The following is a 19,300-nucleotide window of genomic DNA, read 5'->3' as shown; positions in this document are numbered from 1 at the left end:
GCGGGCCGCGCGTCGGCAGTGTGCGCGGCCCTCGGCGCCGTCGGACTCCGGCTCCCGCCGCGCCCTGCGCCGCCTCCTGCGCGCGTTGAGGGCCGCGGCCCGGGCGCTGTCTGGGGGCTGTAGTCCGTCTGTCAGAGAGGCGCGGGGGAGGCGGAGCCACTCGGCGGCCATTAGCTGTGTGGAGTTGCCCGGGGCCGGGAGCTTAAGTGGCGAGGGGAGCCTTGCTCGGCGGGAAGCAGCCGTGGCCATGGGCTCCTGCCGGGGCTAGCCCTGGAGCACGGAGAAGGTGGACTTTACGGTCTCCCGCCCCGCCGGGTGGCGGGGCCCACTAGGCCTCCGGGCATCCCCGGTCTCAAGTAGGCCTCGTCTGCCGGCGAGGGCGCCCCGAAAGCGGGAGGCGCCATGTCGCTGGTCGCGTACGCCAGCAGCGATGAGAGTGAGCCGGAGGAGGCCGAGCCGGAGGAGGAGGAGGCGGCGGCCCCCACACCTGGGCCCCCCTTAGGGGGCTTGTTCGCGTCGCTCCCCGCACCCAAGGGCCCGGCCTTGCTGCCTCCGCCCCCTCAGATGCTAGCCCCAGCCTTCCCCCCGCCGCTCTTGCTGCCCCCGCCCGGCGGGGACCCCCGGCTGCAGCCGCCTCCGCCCTTGCCTTTCGGCCTGGGGGGCTTCCCCCCGCCCCCCGGCGTGAGCCCTGCTGAAGCAGCGGGCGTTGGCGAGGGGCTGGGATTGGGGCTGCCCTCGGCCCTTGGCCCTGGCCTCAGCCTGCCGCCCCCCGTCGCCGGTGCCGGGCCCCCCCTGGGGCTGCCCAAGCCAAAGAAGAGGACAGAGCCCGTGAAGATCGCGGCGCCGGAGCTGCATCAGGGGGATGTGAGTATCCGGGGAGGGCACCCCCGACCCGCCCACGGCCTTGGGCCTCCCGCCCTCCTTCCTGTAAACGCTTCCGTTGATTCCAGAACGCTGGGTTCCTGGGGCAGCGCGATTAGCTGAGCTGAAGTTTGTCAACTTCGGGGAGTTAGCGCGTTTGTGCTCGCGGGTTTCTCGAGGCCGGACTCGCCTGCAGAAGGGCCGCATCCTTCTGTCACCTGGCGCGCTCGCTGCACGGTAACCTCCGGCCGGGCGTTTGACTGGTTTTGTTTTTCCGTCTTATCCTGAGAACGGCATAAAACCTGGCACCTGAGGAAGTGACAGGAGACAGGATTCTTGAGCCCTTGCTGAACATCGGACGCTAACCTTTACTTTGCCTCTGAACTTAAAAACATCGGGGTCTGAATTAAAAAGAGAGGAGTCCCGGATCCTGTTTTCGAGAGGGGTTAGGGGAGAGTCGTCGAATCTGGGTCCCTTGCCAGCCTTTGTCCCTTGCTTTTCATCACGAAACAGCTCGGGAGAGCAGCTCATTTTCACAGAGGAGCAGGTGCTCAGCATGTAAGCTCTTACCTGGCTGAGGGCAGAGTGATGACGGGCTGGCTCTGTAAACTCCACGTCTGTGCCTCAGTTTCACCAGTGAGGTATGTCAGGCTTTGGTGAGTTAAGGTGCGTGGCTGCCAGTTCTAGAAGAGGCAGCCCAGCTGGTTTTCCGTAGCAAGCCAGACGGCCTTTCTGCAGTGAGTCCTGGGGGATGAAGGAGACACCAGGCCTGGGGCAGGTGGTGGACTAGAGTCCCCGAGTCTTGTCCTCTTCCAGAGCGTTCCTCAGTGAGTTCCTGGCTTACCTTTGGTCCTGTCTGCGAGAGGCTGGTTCTTATTGCTTTTCTTCAGACTTCCGACTCTGCCTGGAGGCCGCATCCATTCCCTGCACCTGCTGGTGCCTCAGTTTCGTCCCCAGGTAGCCTGATGTAGGACCTGGTCCCAGGGAGGACTTCCTGGCCTTCCTGTCACCCACTTTCTGCACCCCGTCTCCGTCTCTCCTGGCACGTACCACCGTCAGACGCACCGTGTTCTGCGCCTCTCCTGCTAGCGCGCAGGCTCCGCGCAGGCAGGGCCCAGGGCTCATCGTACTCACAGCCGTGCCCCTGGTGGCCAAAACTGCCCGGCACGTCCTGAGTGCTCCCTGAACGTTTTCTGGGCAGGTGAACGCGCATGATACGGCTCATTCATGGGGGGACGTTCCAGAGTCCCCCCCCCGCAGTCTGGTTCCAAACTCGCTCTCGTCTTGCTTCCGCCTTGTTCCTTGCCGCCTTCGCCACTTCCACGTCTGGCATCCACAGCAGCCCCCTGGACCCCCGAAGAGGACTGCGGCTTCGATTTAATCTGCAACAAAGGAGCGACAGGAAAATAGGTTCATCTCCACGGCGTTCTCTCTTCTCTCCTCTTCACAGTTCTCTCCCCAGACTTGGTCTTGGCCTCATTGTGGTGGACGGGGGTAGGTGGCACTCTGGCCCAGCCCGCCTCCATCCACAGTGACAGTGGAAAGGCTCATTTCTAGGTCCGCGAAGGTAGCAGTAGAAAAAGTTGGTGGGAGAGGCGGTGGCATCGTCTCCTTGACAGGTGGCAGGAACCCCGGGGACTCCTGACTCTCCCTCCTTGCTGAGGATACTTCGCTGGGCTCCTGAGGGGAACCGCGACGCGGATGATTAAAATTTAAGTCGCACGCGGGCCCTTGGTTCCACTTCCCGTTTTTGTTCTGTTCGAGTTCTCTGAACACATAATTTCTGGGGAGAGGCAGCCCGATGAGTGGGGGGACCTTCGTCCTTTAGTCCTTTAAACCGCTGTGCCCCTCCCGTCCTGAGCCCTCCGGCTGGCTGCACTCTGCCTTGCACTTGGTAGGCTTTCCGTACACGCTTGAACAGATGAGTTAGGGCTCCTTGAATGATTTCCCTTCAGAGTTTGGTGCTGAAGTAGAAGTAACGAGCTCTGAACTCTCATTAATTGGATCCGTTAGTTCAGTATACTGCGCCAGTTCCCTGTGCCAGGGCGAAGAGCACGGTCACACACGTGGTAGACCCTGCTCGGAGGGGCTCACGGCGAGGGGGCGGACCTTAGGTCAGGTCCCCGGAGAGCCGAGATGGGGCTGATGCCATGGCAGCACACCAGTCCGGGGCTGGGGGCTTCAGAGGGGTGATGTCTGACCAGAGATAAGACAGACAAGTAGGAGGTAGCCAGAGAAAGGGGGGGTGTGGGGAGGGGCCCCCAGGCAGAGGGACCAGAATGTACAGAAGGCCAGACGTGAGAGGATGGAAGAGCCTGGGATGGACCAAGCAGAGGCTCTAGGTCTGGAACTGGACAGGACAAGACCAGGGGATGGATTAGGTGTCATGGCCGAAGGCAGGATCCCAGACAGACCCCTGCCTTTGGCTCCGGCAGCTGGAGGGGAGTGGTGCCATTCACTTCTGGGTGCAGGAGGCAGCGCGGGCTGGGGGCGGTTTGATTTTGTTGGTCGCGAGGATCAAGAGCCAGCTCAAGCTCCCTAAAATAGTAAAGCCTCACCACAAGGACCCCAAGGTCCTCGGGAAGGGCCTGGCGTCACATGCTCTGTCGGGCCCGCAGCCTCTGCCCGCCTGGTGCATCCCTCTTCGTTTGGGGACCGCTCTGCGCCCCAGCCCTCATCGCAGGTGAAAGGGAGCCACCCTCACCTTCCTGCTTAATCCTCTCAGCGACCAGCCCAGATCGAACTGCAGCCCTGGTCCCAGCCCTGCTTTCCCAGGGTCGCCGGTGTGAGTTGGGTGGTGCAGTCACCTGAAGCCCGTGACAGGTCGGCACCGCGCTCCCCCTGTGGGTGCTGGGCCACATCACAGCTCCCGGCCGGGCTGCGAGGGGTGAGCGGTGGTCCGGCGGGTGCACAGCCGCCCCCCTTTTCCCCTCTCCCTCGTCCCTGCCTCCCCCCCTTGGGCGAGTGCCAGCTGCACGGGCTTAGGGGAGGCCGACCGCTAAGGTCAGGGCGTGGGAAGCCAGAATTAGAGTAGGAGCTGGAAGTGCCCGTCAGGACGAGTGGCCCAGAGCCAGTAGGGATTTTCAGGCTGTCTGCGTTAGCGGTGCTCGCTCTCGGGGGTCTGCCCAGACAGTGGGGGTGCTGAGTGAGATTGCCCCCGTTGGGTCATCTCTGACAACCACGTGATTGGGAGTTGGCTGCAGCACGAGGCTGGGTAGACCGGGAACTGCACTAGCCTCGGGGTGCGGGATGCCTTCTCAGACTGCCCGCTGAGTTATCCCGGTTTGCAGACGGGATAGGAGTTGAGAGAGCAGAGGCGATTCGCCTAAAACCACACAGTTTGGGAATAACGAGGTCGTGTGTGCAGCCGGATGTGTTTTCTGTCTGTCGGTGCTCGCCGAGAAGATGGCAGAGCCTCGGGCATCCAGAAACAGGAGAGTGACAGGGTGAGTGTAGAAGCAGGAGAGAACACGATGGCCTGGTCGGAGGGCAGGTGTCGGCGGGAGCCCGCGGAGACCGGGCGCAAGCAGCAGACGGGCTCGCGCGTCGGGGCGGCCGGCGAGGAGCCTGGGGTGGGCGCAGCGGCGTGTGCGCTGGCCCCGGGCCGTCATTTCCTCCTCGGCTCCTGGTCCCCACCCTGACGACGGCTTTCGGAGGGGGAGTCTGTGAGAGCCAGGGCCTGGGAGGCCGCCGTGGGCAGCGAGGCGCGGTAGACGCACAGATCCCCCTGGGCCTCGCTTAGTGGAGAGTGTCTGTTTCCGTTCTTGCTCAGCAGTCTCGGGGTGTGCGTGTGTCTTGTCACTCTTGGCAGCTGAAGCACAGAGGACAGTGGCAGCCATCGCGGTTCAGGCCCATGTGAAGCCACGAAAAAATATAATACGTCTTAAGAGACGCAACCAGGCTGCGCCTCCAAAACTCAGGCGCTGCCTGTGCGGCCCGCACCTTCTCCCAGCCAGGGCGCGCGCTGTCTCTGCTGCCACCTGCCTCCCCGGGTCTGGTGGCACAAACCCACTGAGGCCGCCACCGCCCACTGGTCTTGGCACTCTCTGGGCGTTGATGCCACAGCCTCTGTTTAATAGACTCCCATGGAAAACGATTTGGAAGCTCCTCACAAAAGTTAGTGAGAACCACCGCGCGACCCCGCAGTCTGACTCCCAGGTGAAGAGAACGCAAAGCGGTGAGGCGTGTTGTACCCACGGCTCACAGCGGCACTTCTCGCAGCGGCCAGGAGGTGGCAGACGAGTGATCAGCAAAGCGTGCTCTGTACACTCGAAGGAATAGCGTTCAGCCGTTAAAGGAGGGACAGTGACCCGGACGTGGAGGGCTTTGACGACGGCTGCGTGAATAAGCCAGACGCGGAAACGCGCGTTTGTGTCACCGCAGTCGCGCGAGGGGCCCGGACCGGGCGCTCTCGCCGACGGGCGGTGCAGAGGGGGCGCCAGCGGGCAGCGGGGAGTTGGCGTCCAGCAGGCGCGGAGGCTCTGCCGGAAACTGGTGACCGGTACGCCGTGAGCGTGCTCAGCGCCGCGGAATCGCACGCTTAGAAATGGTTGAACGGTGAGTTTTCAGTTGTTCGTTCTACTCTGATGAAGAAAACACCCGCTGTGCCCGTCAGGGACGTTCTCGGGTTGCAGGCAAGTCTGTGTGCCGGGTGCGGAGCCCAAGCCTGTGGCTTCTAGCCAGTGGCTGGTGGAAGCCGAACTGATTTGCTCTCAATAGAAGCCAAATTGATTTTCCTTTCAGATCCCCCGAGGCAGCTGTACCTCCCCTCCCTGCCTCCCTCCCCGCCTCCCTTCCCTGGGTGGCTGGCGGGTGCGTGGCACATCTGTCCCTTGGATCACTCAGCTCCCTGGTTATCTTTAGCGAAGCGTTCAGGTGGCTCCGCGCTGACCTTCCCTTCTCCCTGCTGGTGCCCAGTCGGGCCCCACCTGCCAGGAGTGCCCTGAGGGGCATCGCACCCTCCCTTTGAAGGAACCGGTGAGCCAGTTCCCTGTCTGCAGCCTCTGGGGTGGAGTCGGCTGAGGCGGTGCGCTTCAGCACCCGCACCCCGGGGCGGCGCCAGGCCCCACTGATGCTCAGCCTCGCAAGCCGCCGGCCTTCCTCCCTGGCCGCTAGATGGCCGTCTCCAGCCCTGCTTGTCAGCTGCAGGGAGCTAGGGTTTCCTCCTCCCCCTCCTTCAGCAGTGAACAGTCGTGACTTAATAGGGTTTAGGGGCTCAGTACGTTTCTGAGGGGCTTATTTTGGTGTTCTGTTTTGGGGGCCCATCATCCTTAGTGCTGTCACGAGGTGACTTATAATGGGGTTCAGTAGGTTCAGACGCCATGTTCAGGAGAGGAGCCGGCCTGTGAGGAGTCAGGGAGTCCTCTAAAGATACGGTGTTTGGAAAGAAGAAGGTGTTCCGAAAGTCTTTGCACTGTTTTTTTGTTGTTTATTTTTTTTAACGTGCGTTTAAACCTCAAACCTAGGTTGTCGGTGTAAATGGAAACGATCTGTGACATTTAAAGAGAAGTCGAATTTCCGTCCTGTGGCTGACCTGGCTTCTGGTTTGTCAGCCGTGGGACAGCTCGCCTGCGCTTTCACCGTAGTCCCTTAATTTGTTGGTCACAGGATCTGCAAAGTAAGAATGTGCTTGTACAGTTTTATAAATGCGATTGTCTTAAGCTTGGGTAAAATTCACGTAATCTCAGATCGTTCCCATTGGACCCGTTGCCCAAGGTGTTAAAGCTTCAACACTCCCGGGGCCGTCGCGAGAGCCTCGCACACCCTGTGGGGAGGTGGTTCTGTGCGGACCACTGCGTGGAGCCGGGCCTTCACGGTGGACCCAGGAGGTGGCCCGGAGCCTCTGAGGCGGTGGCTTGGAACAGGGAAGCGAGGTTGAAAATGCTTAGGTGTTCGGGGCTTAAGGCTTGTTCCGTGGTCGAGTTGGCATCTCGGCAGAGTCGAGAGCGTGCCGGCGCCGAGCCCCGTCCAGGGCTTTGGCCCGTGTGTTTTCGTGTGAAGTGGCGCCCGCGGTCTCTGACCGTCTTCGTGAGGCTTGGGAGTTACATGGGGTACTGGGGCCCCCCAGCCGGTAAGTGGCACAGCTGAGACTCAGAGCTGTCTCTGAGCCTTGTGCCTTGTGCCCTGTCGGCCATGTCACGTGGGGTCTGGTGGGGTCCGGCCCGTGTGGGTTCAGGCCTGGACCAGCGCGATGTCGCTGGAGGGCGCGGCCAGGACTCTAGCTGAGTGGACCAGTGTCACAGCTGTAACCTGGCCATGGGACCCCATATGGGTTCTCGGTCATGGCACTCCAGAGACCCAGAAAGCAGTTCGTCTGAGGGCGAGGGCCATCTGAGAAAGACGGGCACGGACTGGGGTCTTGTGGCTCTTGGAGGTGAGCTGGGATCTGAGATTCCTGCCCAGTCACCTTTGCTTGAGGGTGCTCCGACCAGGGTCCTGAGAACCAGTGGAAAGCTTCTAAGGTCTTGGTTTGGAGACGAACTTTTAAAATGGAACGTCAAGCCTGCTCTTCACATCCTTGTATCTTCCTGATGGTTGGGGGCGCTGAGGACCTGGTGTTGAGCTCCGAGCTTAGGTGTTTTCCAGCGTGAGAGCTTGTGTCGGGAGCGGCCCGATGAGTCGCAGGGGTAACACACACGGCCTCCTGTCTTGCCCCGGATTCCCAGACGTGGGCTTGCCTTCTCCCTGGACACGAACATTGGCAGACAGTAGATCATCTGGAGAGGGAATGGATTTCTGCAGTGGCTTTGACCTTTCCTGCCTCATAGAAGAGCAGTGACCACACCGCGTAGTCCCACCGAGCCCCCAGCCCTGGGCTGCGTGGTCTGCAGAAGTGGTTTTGAAAGTGGAGCCGAGATTGGGTGAGGCTGTGGGCCGGATCCCATTCGTCTTCAGTGGACAGACTTAAAGCAAGGAGAACGGGTTTGGCCTTTTCCTACGAAAGACTAAATGGCAGGAAATAGTCTTAATTTAAAGAAATAGAAATCGGTGCCAGGAAGGCCGTGCAGCAGGTCTGGAGGGGAGCGAGTGGCCAGGGAGCGCGGCGCGCGGCCCGTTCTCCGGAGGCGGCCGAGCGCGGGGCAGCCCTGCGCCGCCCCTCAGCCGTGAGGCCTGATTGCGTTTCTTTTTCTCTTAGTCAGATTCCGAGGAAGATGAACCCACAAAGAAGAAAACTGTCCTTCAGGTAAGCTCTGCGACGTGACAGCCGTTTCTCCTCCCCTCGTGCGGCTTCCTGAGCGGCAGCCGTTTCCAGGGCAGACCGAGCGGGACGCAGGTATTTGGGCCCTGGCTGTGCGGGCGGATTCGGTTTCCTCCGACGACGGCTGCGCTCCGCGCCGCGCCCTGGCCGGGTGGCGCCCTGGCCACTCTCACAGGGCGGAGGCGCGGACGTGAACCGTGAACCGGCATTCAGCCTGATTCATAACTTTCAGGTGAAAGGATTTTTTAGGAAGGATGGGATAAATTGGTCAAAACAGCTGTATTTCATTTATTTAGTAAAATCTCTCTATTTTCCTATTTTTTTCAATTATAGTTGACATGCGATGTTACAGTAGTTTTACGCGTACAGCGCGGCGGTGAGACACTTACGTGTCTTACGAAGCGATCGCCCCAGGCAGGTCCCACTCGCCACCCATAGCCACTACAGCACCGACCGCGTTTCTTCCGCCGTGCTTTCCGTCCCCGTGGCTGTGACTGTCCATTTGTGCTTCTTAATCCCTGACCCTTTGTCATCCAGCCCCCCCAGCCCCTTCCATCTGGCAACTATCACCTTGTCCTCTGTATCTATGAGTCTGTTTCTAGAACGTCTGTACTTTAAAATTATCCGTCTTTTCCCTGTCTCATTTTTAACCTGGAAAATAAACGAGTAGCTCTCGCTGCGCGCCTGGCACTGTCCCGGGGCTTCCGCAGTTTTTAATTGACCTAATCCTCGAAAGTGCCTCAGTGCCGGTGGTGTCAGCATCCCTGTGTCGCATGTGAGGAAGGGGAGCTTAGGGTGGGCGGAGCGGGCCTTCAGGCTTGGGCGGTCTCTCCGCAGAGTCGGGGCTCCGCCTGCTGCTCCGTCCTCAAGGCCAGAAGTCCTCCCCCACACGGGGCCAGGCGATGGTCTCTCTGCCGTCGCGGTTTCCCTGTGTCCCAGCGCCTTGTTTCTGGCTCCCAGGGGTTCTTCCTGTCTGCCCGCACGTGCTGTCTGAACTTGTGCTGATCAAAAGTGGTCCTGCCTTGTTAAGGTCGTCGTCTCGTGGCTCAGGGCTGTGGTGCTGAAGTTGCCCCTTCCCCGGCCCTGTTCAGGTGTCGCTTCCCCTGCCGAGAGGTCTTAGAAGGACACAGTCACGTGGAAGTTAGAAAGAGAACTGGCCAGAGTGTCCATATTTGAGGCGGGTGACAGAGGGAGAGTCATGCGGGCACCTGCATGACTGAGCGCGGCTGTTGTTCCCGATCCCAGAACGGCTTCCTGGAGGAGGTGGGCTGGCATCTAAAGAGATGGAAGGACACTGGCTCAGATAGAAGGCCCCTGGAGTAGAGGGCCGTCTCCTTGGTGGTAGGAAGGGAAACCGAGCCGGTGGGCAGGGCGGGGACCAGCGCCGTAGAGGGGTGCGGCCGGATTCCAGGTGTCCCGGTGTGGTCTGGGAAGTCCAGTGCTTCCAAAGTGGCCTGAGGATGTGCTCCACCCGGCGCCTTGATCTGGTCCCTGTGACCCTCAGCCTTGGGTCAGCCGGGCTGGAGTGACCCGAACCTGTGAACACAGACAGCAAGGAGCAGAGCCGTTTTCCGATGAGCAGCTCCGCCTGGCCCGCCCCACTCGGAAGTCGTGTTTCCGTGTCCCGGGCTCGTCCTGGTCGGGCGCTGCGGCGCCCTGCTCCGCTCTCCTCACTCACGCTGGCACCCGGCTCTGCTCTGAGGCTGGCCAGGCTGGTCTGACGGCAGCAGCGTCTGAGGGATGCTCACGAGTGGCGGGAGCTGTGGGCAGCTGAGCCCGTGAGCTCCCAGATTGGTACGGGGCAGGCTCGACTCCGGCATAAAGAGCTGCCACGCTGCGGCTAGAGGGCTTTCCTTGGGCGGGGGCGGGGGCCCTTGGCAGCATGCACGAATGTGTCCTGGACAGAGCCTTGTCCTGACTGAGCAGTGACTCAGAGGAAGCGGAGAGAGCGCTGGGCGTTGCGTTTGCCCAGAGCACAGGTCGTGGACGGCTCTGGCAGAGGGCAGTGGAGTGGGCTGGGAAGGAGCTGAGGGACACGGGGTGACATCTCGCCTTGGGAGAAACGGCCAGCAGAACGGCCTGAGGTCGGAGCGGCTGGCTGGGGCGGGTGGCCCGAGTAGGCGGAGGCAGAAGGCAGCGGGGCTGGCAGGGTTTTGGCCGGACTCGAGCGCAGACCTGTGATTCTCGAGCCGCCCAGTAAGTGTCGCAGCGTTTCACTTGTCACCTCTCTCCCCTCCTTCCCCAAACACGGGCACACCAGGGATCCGGCGAGGGAACCGGTCTGTCCGCCTTGCTTCCCCAACCTAAAAACCTGACTGTGAAAGAGACTAACAGGTTGCTCCTGCCCCACGCCTTCTCCCGGAAACCCCCGGACGGCTCTTCTGACACCAGGCCCTCCAGGCCCGCCTCTAAGACCAAGCCCTCCTCTCTGGCCCCCGTCGTGGGCACCACCACCACCACTCCATCACCCTCTGCCATCAAGGCCGCTGCCAAGAGCGCTGCCCTGCAGGTGACGAAGCAGATCACGCAGGAAGAGGACGACAGTGATGAGGAAGTAGCCCCTGAGAACTTTTTCTCCCTCCCGGACAAGGCCGAGCCCCCCGGAGCTGGGCCGTACCCTTACTCCATCCCCGCTGTCCCCGAAGAGCTGCCTCCAGGCACAGAGCCAGAGCCGGCCTTCCAGGATGACGCAGCCAACGCCCCCCTTGAATTCAAGATGGCAGCGGGCTCGAGCGGGGCCCCTTGGATGCCCAAGCCTGGGGACGAGCGCGGCTACAGCCAGTTCCCCACGTACGGCGGTGCCAGTGCCGCTGGTGCTTACTATCAGGTGGGTAGGCGGGGATGCAGCCGGGGGGTCGGGGAGCGTCGAGTGGTGAGACAGCCTGGGGGTCGCTTTGGCTGAATTACCGAATCCTCCGCGTCGGGGTGTCCCTTCCTGTGCCTGCTGTGCCTCAGCACACGCTACCTGTATTCCACACGGCATCGGCCTGAAATTTGCTGAGTCTGACAGGTAGAACCATGTGACTGACATCTTCATTCTGGAAACAAAAGCTTATTGTAGGAGCCGGCGAGGGATGGGGCGGCCAGGGGCAGGGACGGAGGAGGGTCCGTGATGGAGATCCGGCTGCGGTGCGGGTGAGGGGGCGAGTGGCCTGCGGCCCGGGTTTCTGATCGCAGTGAGTCTAATGGGGTGGGAAGTACTGAGCACACAGAGGGAAGGGGAGAGGTGGGTCCGGGGAGGCCAGGGGGCGTCTGCAGGGTCGCACGCGAAGGGGACAAGGACACGGGCGGGAGGCCACGACCGCATCTCCAGAAGCTGGAAGGACTGAGGTAGAGGCCTGGACAGGGGAGGCGGGGGCCAGAGTCCGGGTGGTGACGGAGGATGGAGTCTGAGGCGGTGTGGGGTCTGGGTCCCAAGCCGCGAGCGCCTGGGCACGTCCTTGACTGCCCCCAAGTCTCAGGTCCCTAGCTGCTAAACCGGCATAACGATGGCCACCTCGTAGGCTCGCGCGGAGAGGTACAGCCGCTTAGCCTGGCGCCTGGAACACAGCAAACGCCCAGCAAGTGGTTATGACAGCTCTTTATTCATATGTTATTTGGTTGTCCTCTGTGACCTTGGGCGAGAGCGAGGACGCCAGGTTGCGAGTAGGCGTGAGGCTTTCTGAGCACTCGAGCTTCGCAGCTGGCGCGGCCCCGGAGCCCGGGGGCTTGCGCAGCAGCAGTGGGCCTGGTGGGTGAGCAGACGCGTCTGGCCGCTCCCGCCGGGAGGCTGGCAGGAGACACAGGGCCCCATCACCCGTGTGGTCCCCCGAATGGGCAGTGTTAACCATGTCCGGGGGCCAGGGGGACCCTGGTCGCATCAAAGATGGAAGACATTGTTTCCTCGACACTCGCTGTTAAACCTCCTTGTGTCCTGTGGCTGGCTGCTCAGGGACAACGCATGTCCTCAAACGTTAGAAGGAAGAGGAGAGTGTTTTGATCTCTTCAGCAAAAAAAAAAAAAAAAAAAGGAAAAAAAAAAGATGCTATTTAAATCTAAGAAATTACTGGTTTATACCTGGCAAGCAAATAACAAATCAGAGTTTCGTATCCAGTTATAAACTGTTGAGGCGGCAGTGCAGATTAAGGCACTTCAAAGACACTGGGGACCCCGCAATGTAAATGCATCTCATTGTGAGTACACTTGACCCTGGAACACCGTGGGGGGCAGGTGCGGGCCAGGGGGCCAACTCCCCGCTCCATATAGTTGGAAACCCTCCTGTGACTCGTGGCTCCCCCGGCACATGCCCATGAGGAGTCTCTGCTGACCGGAAGCCTTGCCGAGCACACAGCGGTCAGCGCACACGTGCTCTGCGCGTCCTGTGTGACGTAAAGGCAGTGACACAAAAGTCCCCGTGCGCGGGGCGGCACGGTCCGGGTCTCCTGGGTGTTTGGACAGTCTTGCTCTGATCACTCGGGTTTTCTGTATTTTCATGTAGTCGTCACTCAGCCTTGTTTTTTGTCTCACTCGCTGCGAAGTGAGCCCTAGAGGGGTACCTTTGGAGTCGGGCAAAGGTCAGAGGACCGGGGTGATGCAGCCACAGTGGAAACGGTCCTCAGCCCCGTGGCCGCCTGGCTTGGCCTCAGCTCGGCTGGGCCGTGCCTTCCTCCAGGGGCCACAGCGATGTTGGCACAACTTTCCCAGGAGGGGTCATCAGGTGCCCGAACCGAAAGTCTGGTAACAGCCTGGCTCTTCCTGGCGTTGAGTCCTGTCGTGCCCGCGTGGCGTCAGCTCCCGTCGGGGACCCCCTGGCTCCCCGTGCAGTCCACGGAGGCCGCGTCCCACGCCCACAGGCCCTGACTGGGGTGCGGAGGGGGTGCTGTGCCGTCCCCGTCTCACCCCGCTGGTGTCAGCCAGGAGGAGCCGTGCTGGGGACACCGGGGATGCAGGGGTGGGACTTACCGGAAGCAGCTGAGGGAGCAGGCGCAAGGGCGGCAGGGGAGAGCGCCTTTGTTCCTGGTTCCCCAGCCCGCCCCCCTAAACATGCCCGCCTGTCTGAGATTGCTGCTGAGCTCGGGGACAGGCCCTTAGGGCCTGCGCCTCTGACCAGCCCCCTCCACAGGCCGCAGTGTGGGCGGCAGGCCTGCCGCTCTGGGTTTCCTGTGCTCCGGGCGGACCGCCCCCCTGTCCACGGTGCCCTCACGTGGTGTGTGGTCTTCCCTCCTGCAGGATTATTACAGTGGTGGCTACTACCCTGCGCAGGACCCGGCTCTGGCGCCCCCCCCGGAAATCGCCCCAGATGCCTCCTTCATCGACGACGAAGCAGTGAGTTAACAACTCTCGCGTGACCGTCTTTGACCCACGGACAGATCTGAAGCTGAAAGATTCTTTTTTCTTTTCACGTGTTCAGTTAGTGGGGTAGCTTGTGGCTGAGAATCTCCAGGCAGCGGCGGCTTGTGTGAGAGAGGGTATCTGTGTGCCTCCTGAAAGGAGGCGGGAGGTCAACAGGCCAGGCCGCTGATGGGGCGGCGCCACGCAGTTGTCAGGGATCCAGTCCCCTTCTGGTCATTACTTTGTCATCCCTAGGTTGGACCTTTACCCTTACGGTCGTGATAGTGGCTGAGGCTGCAGCTGTCACACCTGCATCTCAGTCAGCCCCCTGCAGCAGGGCGGAGAAAGGAAGAGATGGTCCCCTTCCCCTGCTGGGACGCCTCCCAGAGCCCCTAAGTCCCTGCTCTTCTGTCTCATCGACTGGAGTCGTCCCACGTGCTCCTTCTAGATGAGATACCCTTCTTAGGCCCTTTTGTCCCAAGCTGGGAGCTCCAGGGAGCTCTGCCGTGGCAGGTCGGTCCCTTGTGGGTGGAGTGACCTGGACCTGGCTTTCCCGGGGACCCGAGTGTTCCGATGTGACTCCTGCACCCACGCTCCCTCCTGGACACACAGTTGGGGACATGCGCCTCCTGTGGGGTGGGCGGCTCGTGAGCGTTCGCCCGGCCTTTTCCTGTGAGGCTCCCTCTCCGCCCAGCTCCACGTCCCTGCTCACGGACGTCCCTCTGGTGTGGGCTCTGCTGAGGTGGCGACACAGATCAGTGAGAAGAGACAGATACGTGAAGAGAACTAATTTTGAGAGAAGAATTTTTAGATTTCTCCCCCAACTCTGTAATTTGAAAGCTGTGCAGTCTTTGGGGCAGATACGCTGTCACGTGATCTGAGTGCGGATCCGCGCCGGTGGTCCTCTGCGCCCACTCGTGTTGGGGCGTGTCTCTTGGCCCCTCGTCCCTGAGTCTGGGAGACTGCGAAGTAGCCGTGCCTGTGGCATCAGGGTGAAGGGACATCCCGCGTGGAGGGCGCGTGGGAGTCGGGGCGTCAGAACCATCCCGTAGACTCCGCATCCCTAGCCACATCCGGGCCCGCCCCAGAGCCCCTGCTGCATCTCTCCCTCCTTTTCCAGTTCAAACGGCTACAGGGCAAGAGGAACCGAGGCAGGGAGGAGATCAACTTCGTGGAGATCAAAGGGGACGACCAGCTCAGCGGGGCCCAGCAGTGGATGACCAAGTCGTTGACAGAAGAGAAAACCATGAAGTCATTCAGCAGAGTAAGTGGCGCGGGCCTGCTGGGCAGCCAGTGTGGGAGGCCGCGATCCCCCCTGGCCCTGCCGCCCGCCGCCGCGCCTTGGCAGACGCCTGTGGTCAGGTGGCAGTGCGCGCCCGGCTCCGGGACGGGCAGCGCTGTCTCCCCTGGACGGGGGAGGCCGGCCGCGGAGGCCGGGCAGCAGCGCAGCGTCCCAGCCCGCCAGGTCTCTGGGGCCTCGTGGCTCCTCCCTGGATAGCCCGCGGTGGCTCTCCCTCCCCGCCGTCCCGTGAGGCTAGGACCTCGCTCAGCACGTCTTTGGGGTGCGGGCGCCATGGAGCCGCAGAGGTCCTGGGGTCCCGGGTTCTGGGCGTGCAGCCCCTCCGTGCCATCGTTCCTCGGAGCCGGCGGCCCCGCCCGCAGCCCTGCCTCCTCCGGGCGCGATGGCGAAGCTCTCTGCACCTAGCAGCTGAGCACAGCATATGCGGACGTTACAGCCTACGCCAGGGCGAGGGCGGGGAGCCCCGGACTACAGCCCAGCAGCCTCCAGGCCGGCGTCGGCTACCTCACTGCCTTCTCCTGGCCCCGTTTGCGCTGCTTTGTTCCGTGGCCACAGATGGCCACCTGCGCCCCGCCTCTGGCTTTAACGGCGTGCTGGCGGTCATGTAGGACAGCTCCGGACTGTGGTTAGGTCAGCACGGAGCCGTCACCGTTTGCTGGCACAGCCACTCCGGAGGGCTCACTCTGCCGACTGGGTCGAGAAGCATCGTCACGGAGTGACAGCTCGCGGTGGAAGTGCTCACCGTGGGCCGGGGGGAGCCGGATGTGTCGGGTCTGTCATCTTTACCTGTCGTGTCAAAGGACGTTAAATAGCAGCATGGAACAGAGCTGGCTGTTTTCCCAGGTCCGAGTTTTCTTTCCACCATTTCATTGAGTTGCGCTAGATTTTTTTGAAAAAGAAAAAGGTGAGGTCCTTGTGGCATTCGCAGTGTCTGGGGAACGAGGTGTAAGGACACTTGGGTGTAAGTGATCGCCATGCAGATTGATTACACAGGCCGAGGAGACTCCAGAGAGGCGTTTTGGGAGTTGGGCGGGGCTGATGAGGAAGCTCCCGGTCAGAGACGTTCTTGGCAGAGGACAGAAAAACCGCAGAGCAGAAGCCCAGACCAGGACACGCTCTGACAGTAAATCACGTGCATCAGAGCTTGGTTAGGGCTTCAGTGCAGCTAGGGGGAGGCTGGCAGCGTGGAGAGAGGTGGAGTGATGGTGGAGATCTAGTTCCAGGGAAGCTGTTGGCACACGCCGGCGCGGCGGGGGCGGGGCTTCAGCTGAGGGTGATCGATGGGAGAGAGTTCGGTGGGAGGCAGGCCGGACATCTGGCCTGCCTGGGGCGAAGGGAACAGGGACCACAGGGCTCGAGGGTGGCTGAGGAGGGGAGGTCGCCTGTGCGGCGGCCCTGAAGGCGTGTTGGACTCTGCGGGCACTACAGCTGGTGTCCAGTGTCCACTGCGGGCTGAGCTCATGCTTGGTGCTGGGGGTGGCATGGAGTGACCGAGAAGCAGGAGACACAGCCCTGACCTCACAGTATTTCCAGTCTAATGGGGTATTAGCAGGCTATTTCAGGCAAGGACTCAGAGCTCGGGGTTTCTATATAACGGCTTTAATAAAAATGACTTTGTAAGGACGCTCACAGAAAGAGCTCCAGCTCGCCTCCGCCCCCAGGGTTTGGGCCATGGCGTCTGTTTCTCAGGCCCGGACGTGGCACCACCTGCGAATGGGAGAAACTGCTCTTCTTCCGCGTGGACTCACGGTTGTGTTTCCCTCCCTTGCAGAAGAAAGGTGAGCAGCCGACAGGCCAGCAGCGGCGGAAGCACCAGATCACCTACCTGATCCATCAGGTGAGAGCGCGGAGGCCCGGCCTGCGTGCGGGGTCCCTGCGAACCCGGAATCCGAAGGCTGAGGTCTGGGCTGGAAGCCCAGGGTAGGGGCGCCAGCTCCCTGCAGGCGTCGTCCCCGGTTCTCCATGTGGCCACCAGGGGGAGGTGTGTCCCGCAGAATTGTCAGTCTCACTCCAGAGAGAAGGTTCTTAGAACAAACCCGGAGAACTGGGGTATCTAGGCTGTAGGAGAGAGAGGGAAGTGGGACGGGTTCGCACGGACTTCTTTTCACATCAACTTTAATAATTAAAAAACTAATGAGGAAAGGAGTTCCCCAGCCCCCACCAAGGCACCGCCTGATGAGGAGGCTGGTTTTGCGTCTCCCACTTCTGTGGTCGGAGAGCAGGAAACATGAGTGCAGGTCGTTTGGTATCGCAGATGATCAGCGACGAGTTTCAGAATTAGAACGTGTCTTGGTATTTATTTGCGAGGCAGTTTTTAAAAACTCCATCGTAAGCAGTCCTCTTTTCGAGACCTGCGGCACGCCCTGCTGTCTGGGTGCTGACCGGAGGCCTCCCTGGCCCCTCCCCTGGGGAGGGTCCGTGCTGCTGGGCGACGTCAGCGGCAAATCGGCTTTCATTGTTCTTGCCACGCGTTCACCCTCCTCTGCCCTCTCGTCATGTGCAGGAAGGGATTTGAGGGTAGGGTCTTCTCTTGAAACCCAGACCGTGAGGCCCCCCTGCCCCGTTGCATGGGAAGAGAGCAGGGGGTGGTGACGCGGGGGGGGGCGGTGAGGCTGGGGAGCCCGCTCCTGCAGTGGGCGTGTGCATTCCCAGAGTGCAGTGCAGAGCCAGGCGGAAGGGGCGCGATTCCCGTGCTTCCCAGTCTGTCCCTCACCGCTCTAGTGTCCAGTGTGAACTCGCGGGGTCCCACGTGCCCGTGTTTCGGCCTACAGCAGAGCTGCCCCCCAACTAAGCTCCTGCCGGTGGGCGTCCTCTCACACCTGGCTGGGCAGGTGTCCAGGGCAGCGACCTCTCCAGTGCCAGAGTCTCATTCTCACTTGTCTGTTTCCCACACGAGGATTTCGGTTTTAATTCCAGCAGATGAAGGACCAGGGTTTCTTGAGGTTTTTATTCCCCTGAACCTGCTAGCCCCCCAGAGAGGGGGTGCTCCTGCTCTGCCGGGTCTCCCCTTACACGCGAGCGGTGTCTTCCCAGGGGTCGGCTCTTCTCCTGTGTTGTCGGGGGAGAAAGCTTAAGTGGGGAGCCCAGGCACGAGCCGTGTCCGCCACACCCGTCTGACTGCCGTCCCTCCTTCCCCGCCGGCAGGCTAAGGAGCGGGAGCTGGAGCTGAAGAACACGTGGTCGGAGAGCAAGCTCAGCCGCCGGCAGACTCAGGCCAAGTACGGGTTCTAGGGCCCTGCGCTGGCCGCACGGCCCGCAGCGCCCGCGGCCCGGCCGCAGCTCCAGCTCTGGCGCCCCAGCTGCTCCGAGCCCAGGACCTTGTTGCCTGAGGACCCAGCCCTCGCCTCCGCGAGAACGAACACATTTGATAGATTTTTCTTAACAAACGTTAGAAAATTTAGCTCCTTTCCGCCTTGGAGCTAGCAGACTCGAGTGACGGCTCAGAAGGGGCTCCGAGTTCTTGGGTGGGAGTCTTGCTCCCTGTTGGGTGTGATGAAATGTTGAACCCCGCCCTCCGCCTTTTTTTTTTTTTTTTTTTAAACCAGGGATGTTTGTTGAAATAAAACATGGAGTCTGACAGACGCAGCCGGCCCTGGCCTGTGTCTCCTTCGGCGCGGTCTCCCTTTCTGTCCTGGAGCTCCCTCTGCTGGCGCCCTGCCCCGGGTCTCGGGCGACCTCGCGGGGAGCAAGCACCCTGTAACCCGTTGCGACCTGCACTTGCTTCACCTTTTCTCTGGGCCCATCGTCTAGACAGCACATGGCCCCGGAGGCCTCAGGAGCTGTGTGTACGATGCGTGCGGGGCTGGGGCTTGTGGCCTCAGATGTGGTGGTTACTGCCCATTTCCATGTCTTTGAAAGTGGGGAGGTCAGGAGGATCTTTCTGGAACAAAAGAGTCACTAGATGTGAGATTCAGTCCAGCGAGAGCTACAGTGGCGAGACGCCCGTCCCTGAAGACGGTTCAGGTGTACACGATTCGAGTGGTAGTGGCCCGGACTGGTTCGGGGGCTCTGCATGGACTTGGGGGCTAGACGTAGACAGGTCTCCTGGGAGGCTTCCAGACCCCTCGTTTGCTGCCGAGGGAGGGGCGGTCGGGGCGGGGAGCCAGCGGGGTGTGTGGACTCGGGCAGCGGCCAGGCACTGCGATGCCTCGAAGCCACCGGGCGGATGGCACGTTCCTCCGCATCAGGGCCAGGTCCAAGTGGGCAGGGAAGACGCGGGCCCTGGCCTCAGAGCTCTGTGCGTGCAGCCCTTCCGGACGCGTGCCGCGGAGGACACGGGGCCCTGGCAGGGCTCAGGTGCGGCGGCTCCCGCGGAAGGGACTGAACAGAGCCCCGTGAGGAGGCAGGGCCCGGGCGCCAGGCCGGAGGGCGCTGCGGGACCGACCGAGAAGCCGGGCTCCAGCTGTGGGCGCAAGGGACACGCCGAGGACCTGGGGTCCGGCCGTCCTGCTGACGGAGGAGGCGAAGGCCAGGGGGGCAGTTCGAAGAAGCATGTGGTAGGGGCTCGGGGCCGAGAGGAGAGGGGCGGACGCGAGGCCTCTCGCCGTGCTGGGCTTGGGGGCCGGGTACGTCGGGTCTGTTGTCGTTAAGTGCGGAGGACGGTTTCATCGCTTACAGGAACACTGCCGCTT

At 61.7% G+C, this 19,300-nt stretch overlaps 1 protein-coding gene across 1 annotated transcript; it reads left to right on the top strand.

Annotated features, from left to right (window-relative positions):
- Positions 1-56: 56 nt before the first annotated feature.
- On the top strand, positions 57-18,254 carry PRCC (proline rich mitotic checkpoint control factor). Its single transcript, XM_016166185.2, has 7 exons — positions 57-864; positions 7,997-8,044; positions 10,320-10,886; positions 13,268-13,363; positions 14,490-14,633; positions 16,441-16,506; positions 17,814-18,254. The coding sequence occupies exons 1-7, from the start codon at positions 403-405 to the stop codon at positions 17,898-17,900; spliced, it is 1,470 nt and encodes a 489-aa protein (XP_016021671.1). The 5' UTR covers positions 57-402; the 3' UTR covers positions 17,901-18,254.
- Positions 18,255-19,300: the final 1,046 nt, after the last annotated feature.

Source organism: Rousettus aegyptiacus, unplaced genomic scaffold, assembly GCF_014176215.1.
Source record: "Rousettus aegyptiacus isolate mRouAeg1 unplaced genomic scaffold, mRouAeg1.p scaffold_m13_p_17, whole genome shotgun sequence".
NCBI classification, from domain to species: domain Eukaryota; kingdom Metazoa; phylum Chordata; class Mammalia; order Chiroptera; family Pteropodidae; genus Rousettus; species Rousettus aegyptiacus.
The sequence above is the reverse complement of the archived record's forward strand: the minus strand, read 5'-3'. Positions and strand labels throughout refer to the sequence as shown.

Excerpts from the sequence above, each read along its gene's own strand:
- PRCC (XM_016166185.2), top strand. The coding sequence starts at position 403 with ATGTCGCTGGTCGCGTACGCCAGCAGCGATGAGAGTGAGCCGGAGGAG. Across the intron at positions 13,364-14,489 it reads CCTTCATCGACGACGAAGCA|TTCAAACGGCTACAGGGCAA; the intron begins GTGAGTTAACAA and ends CTCCTTTTCCAG. Across the intron at positions 14,634-16,440 it reads CCATGAAGTCATTCAGCAGA|AAGAAAGGTGAGCAGCCGAC; the intron begins GTAAGTGGCGCG and ends CCTCCCTTGCAG.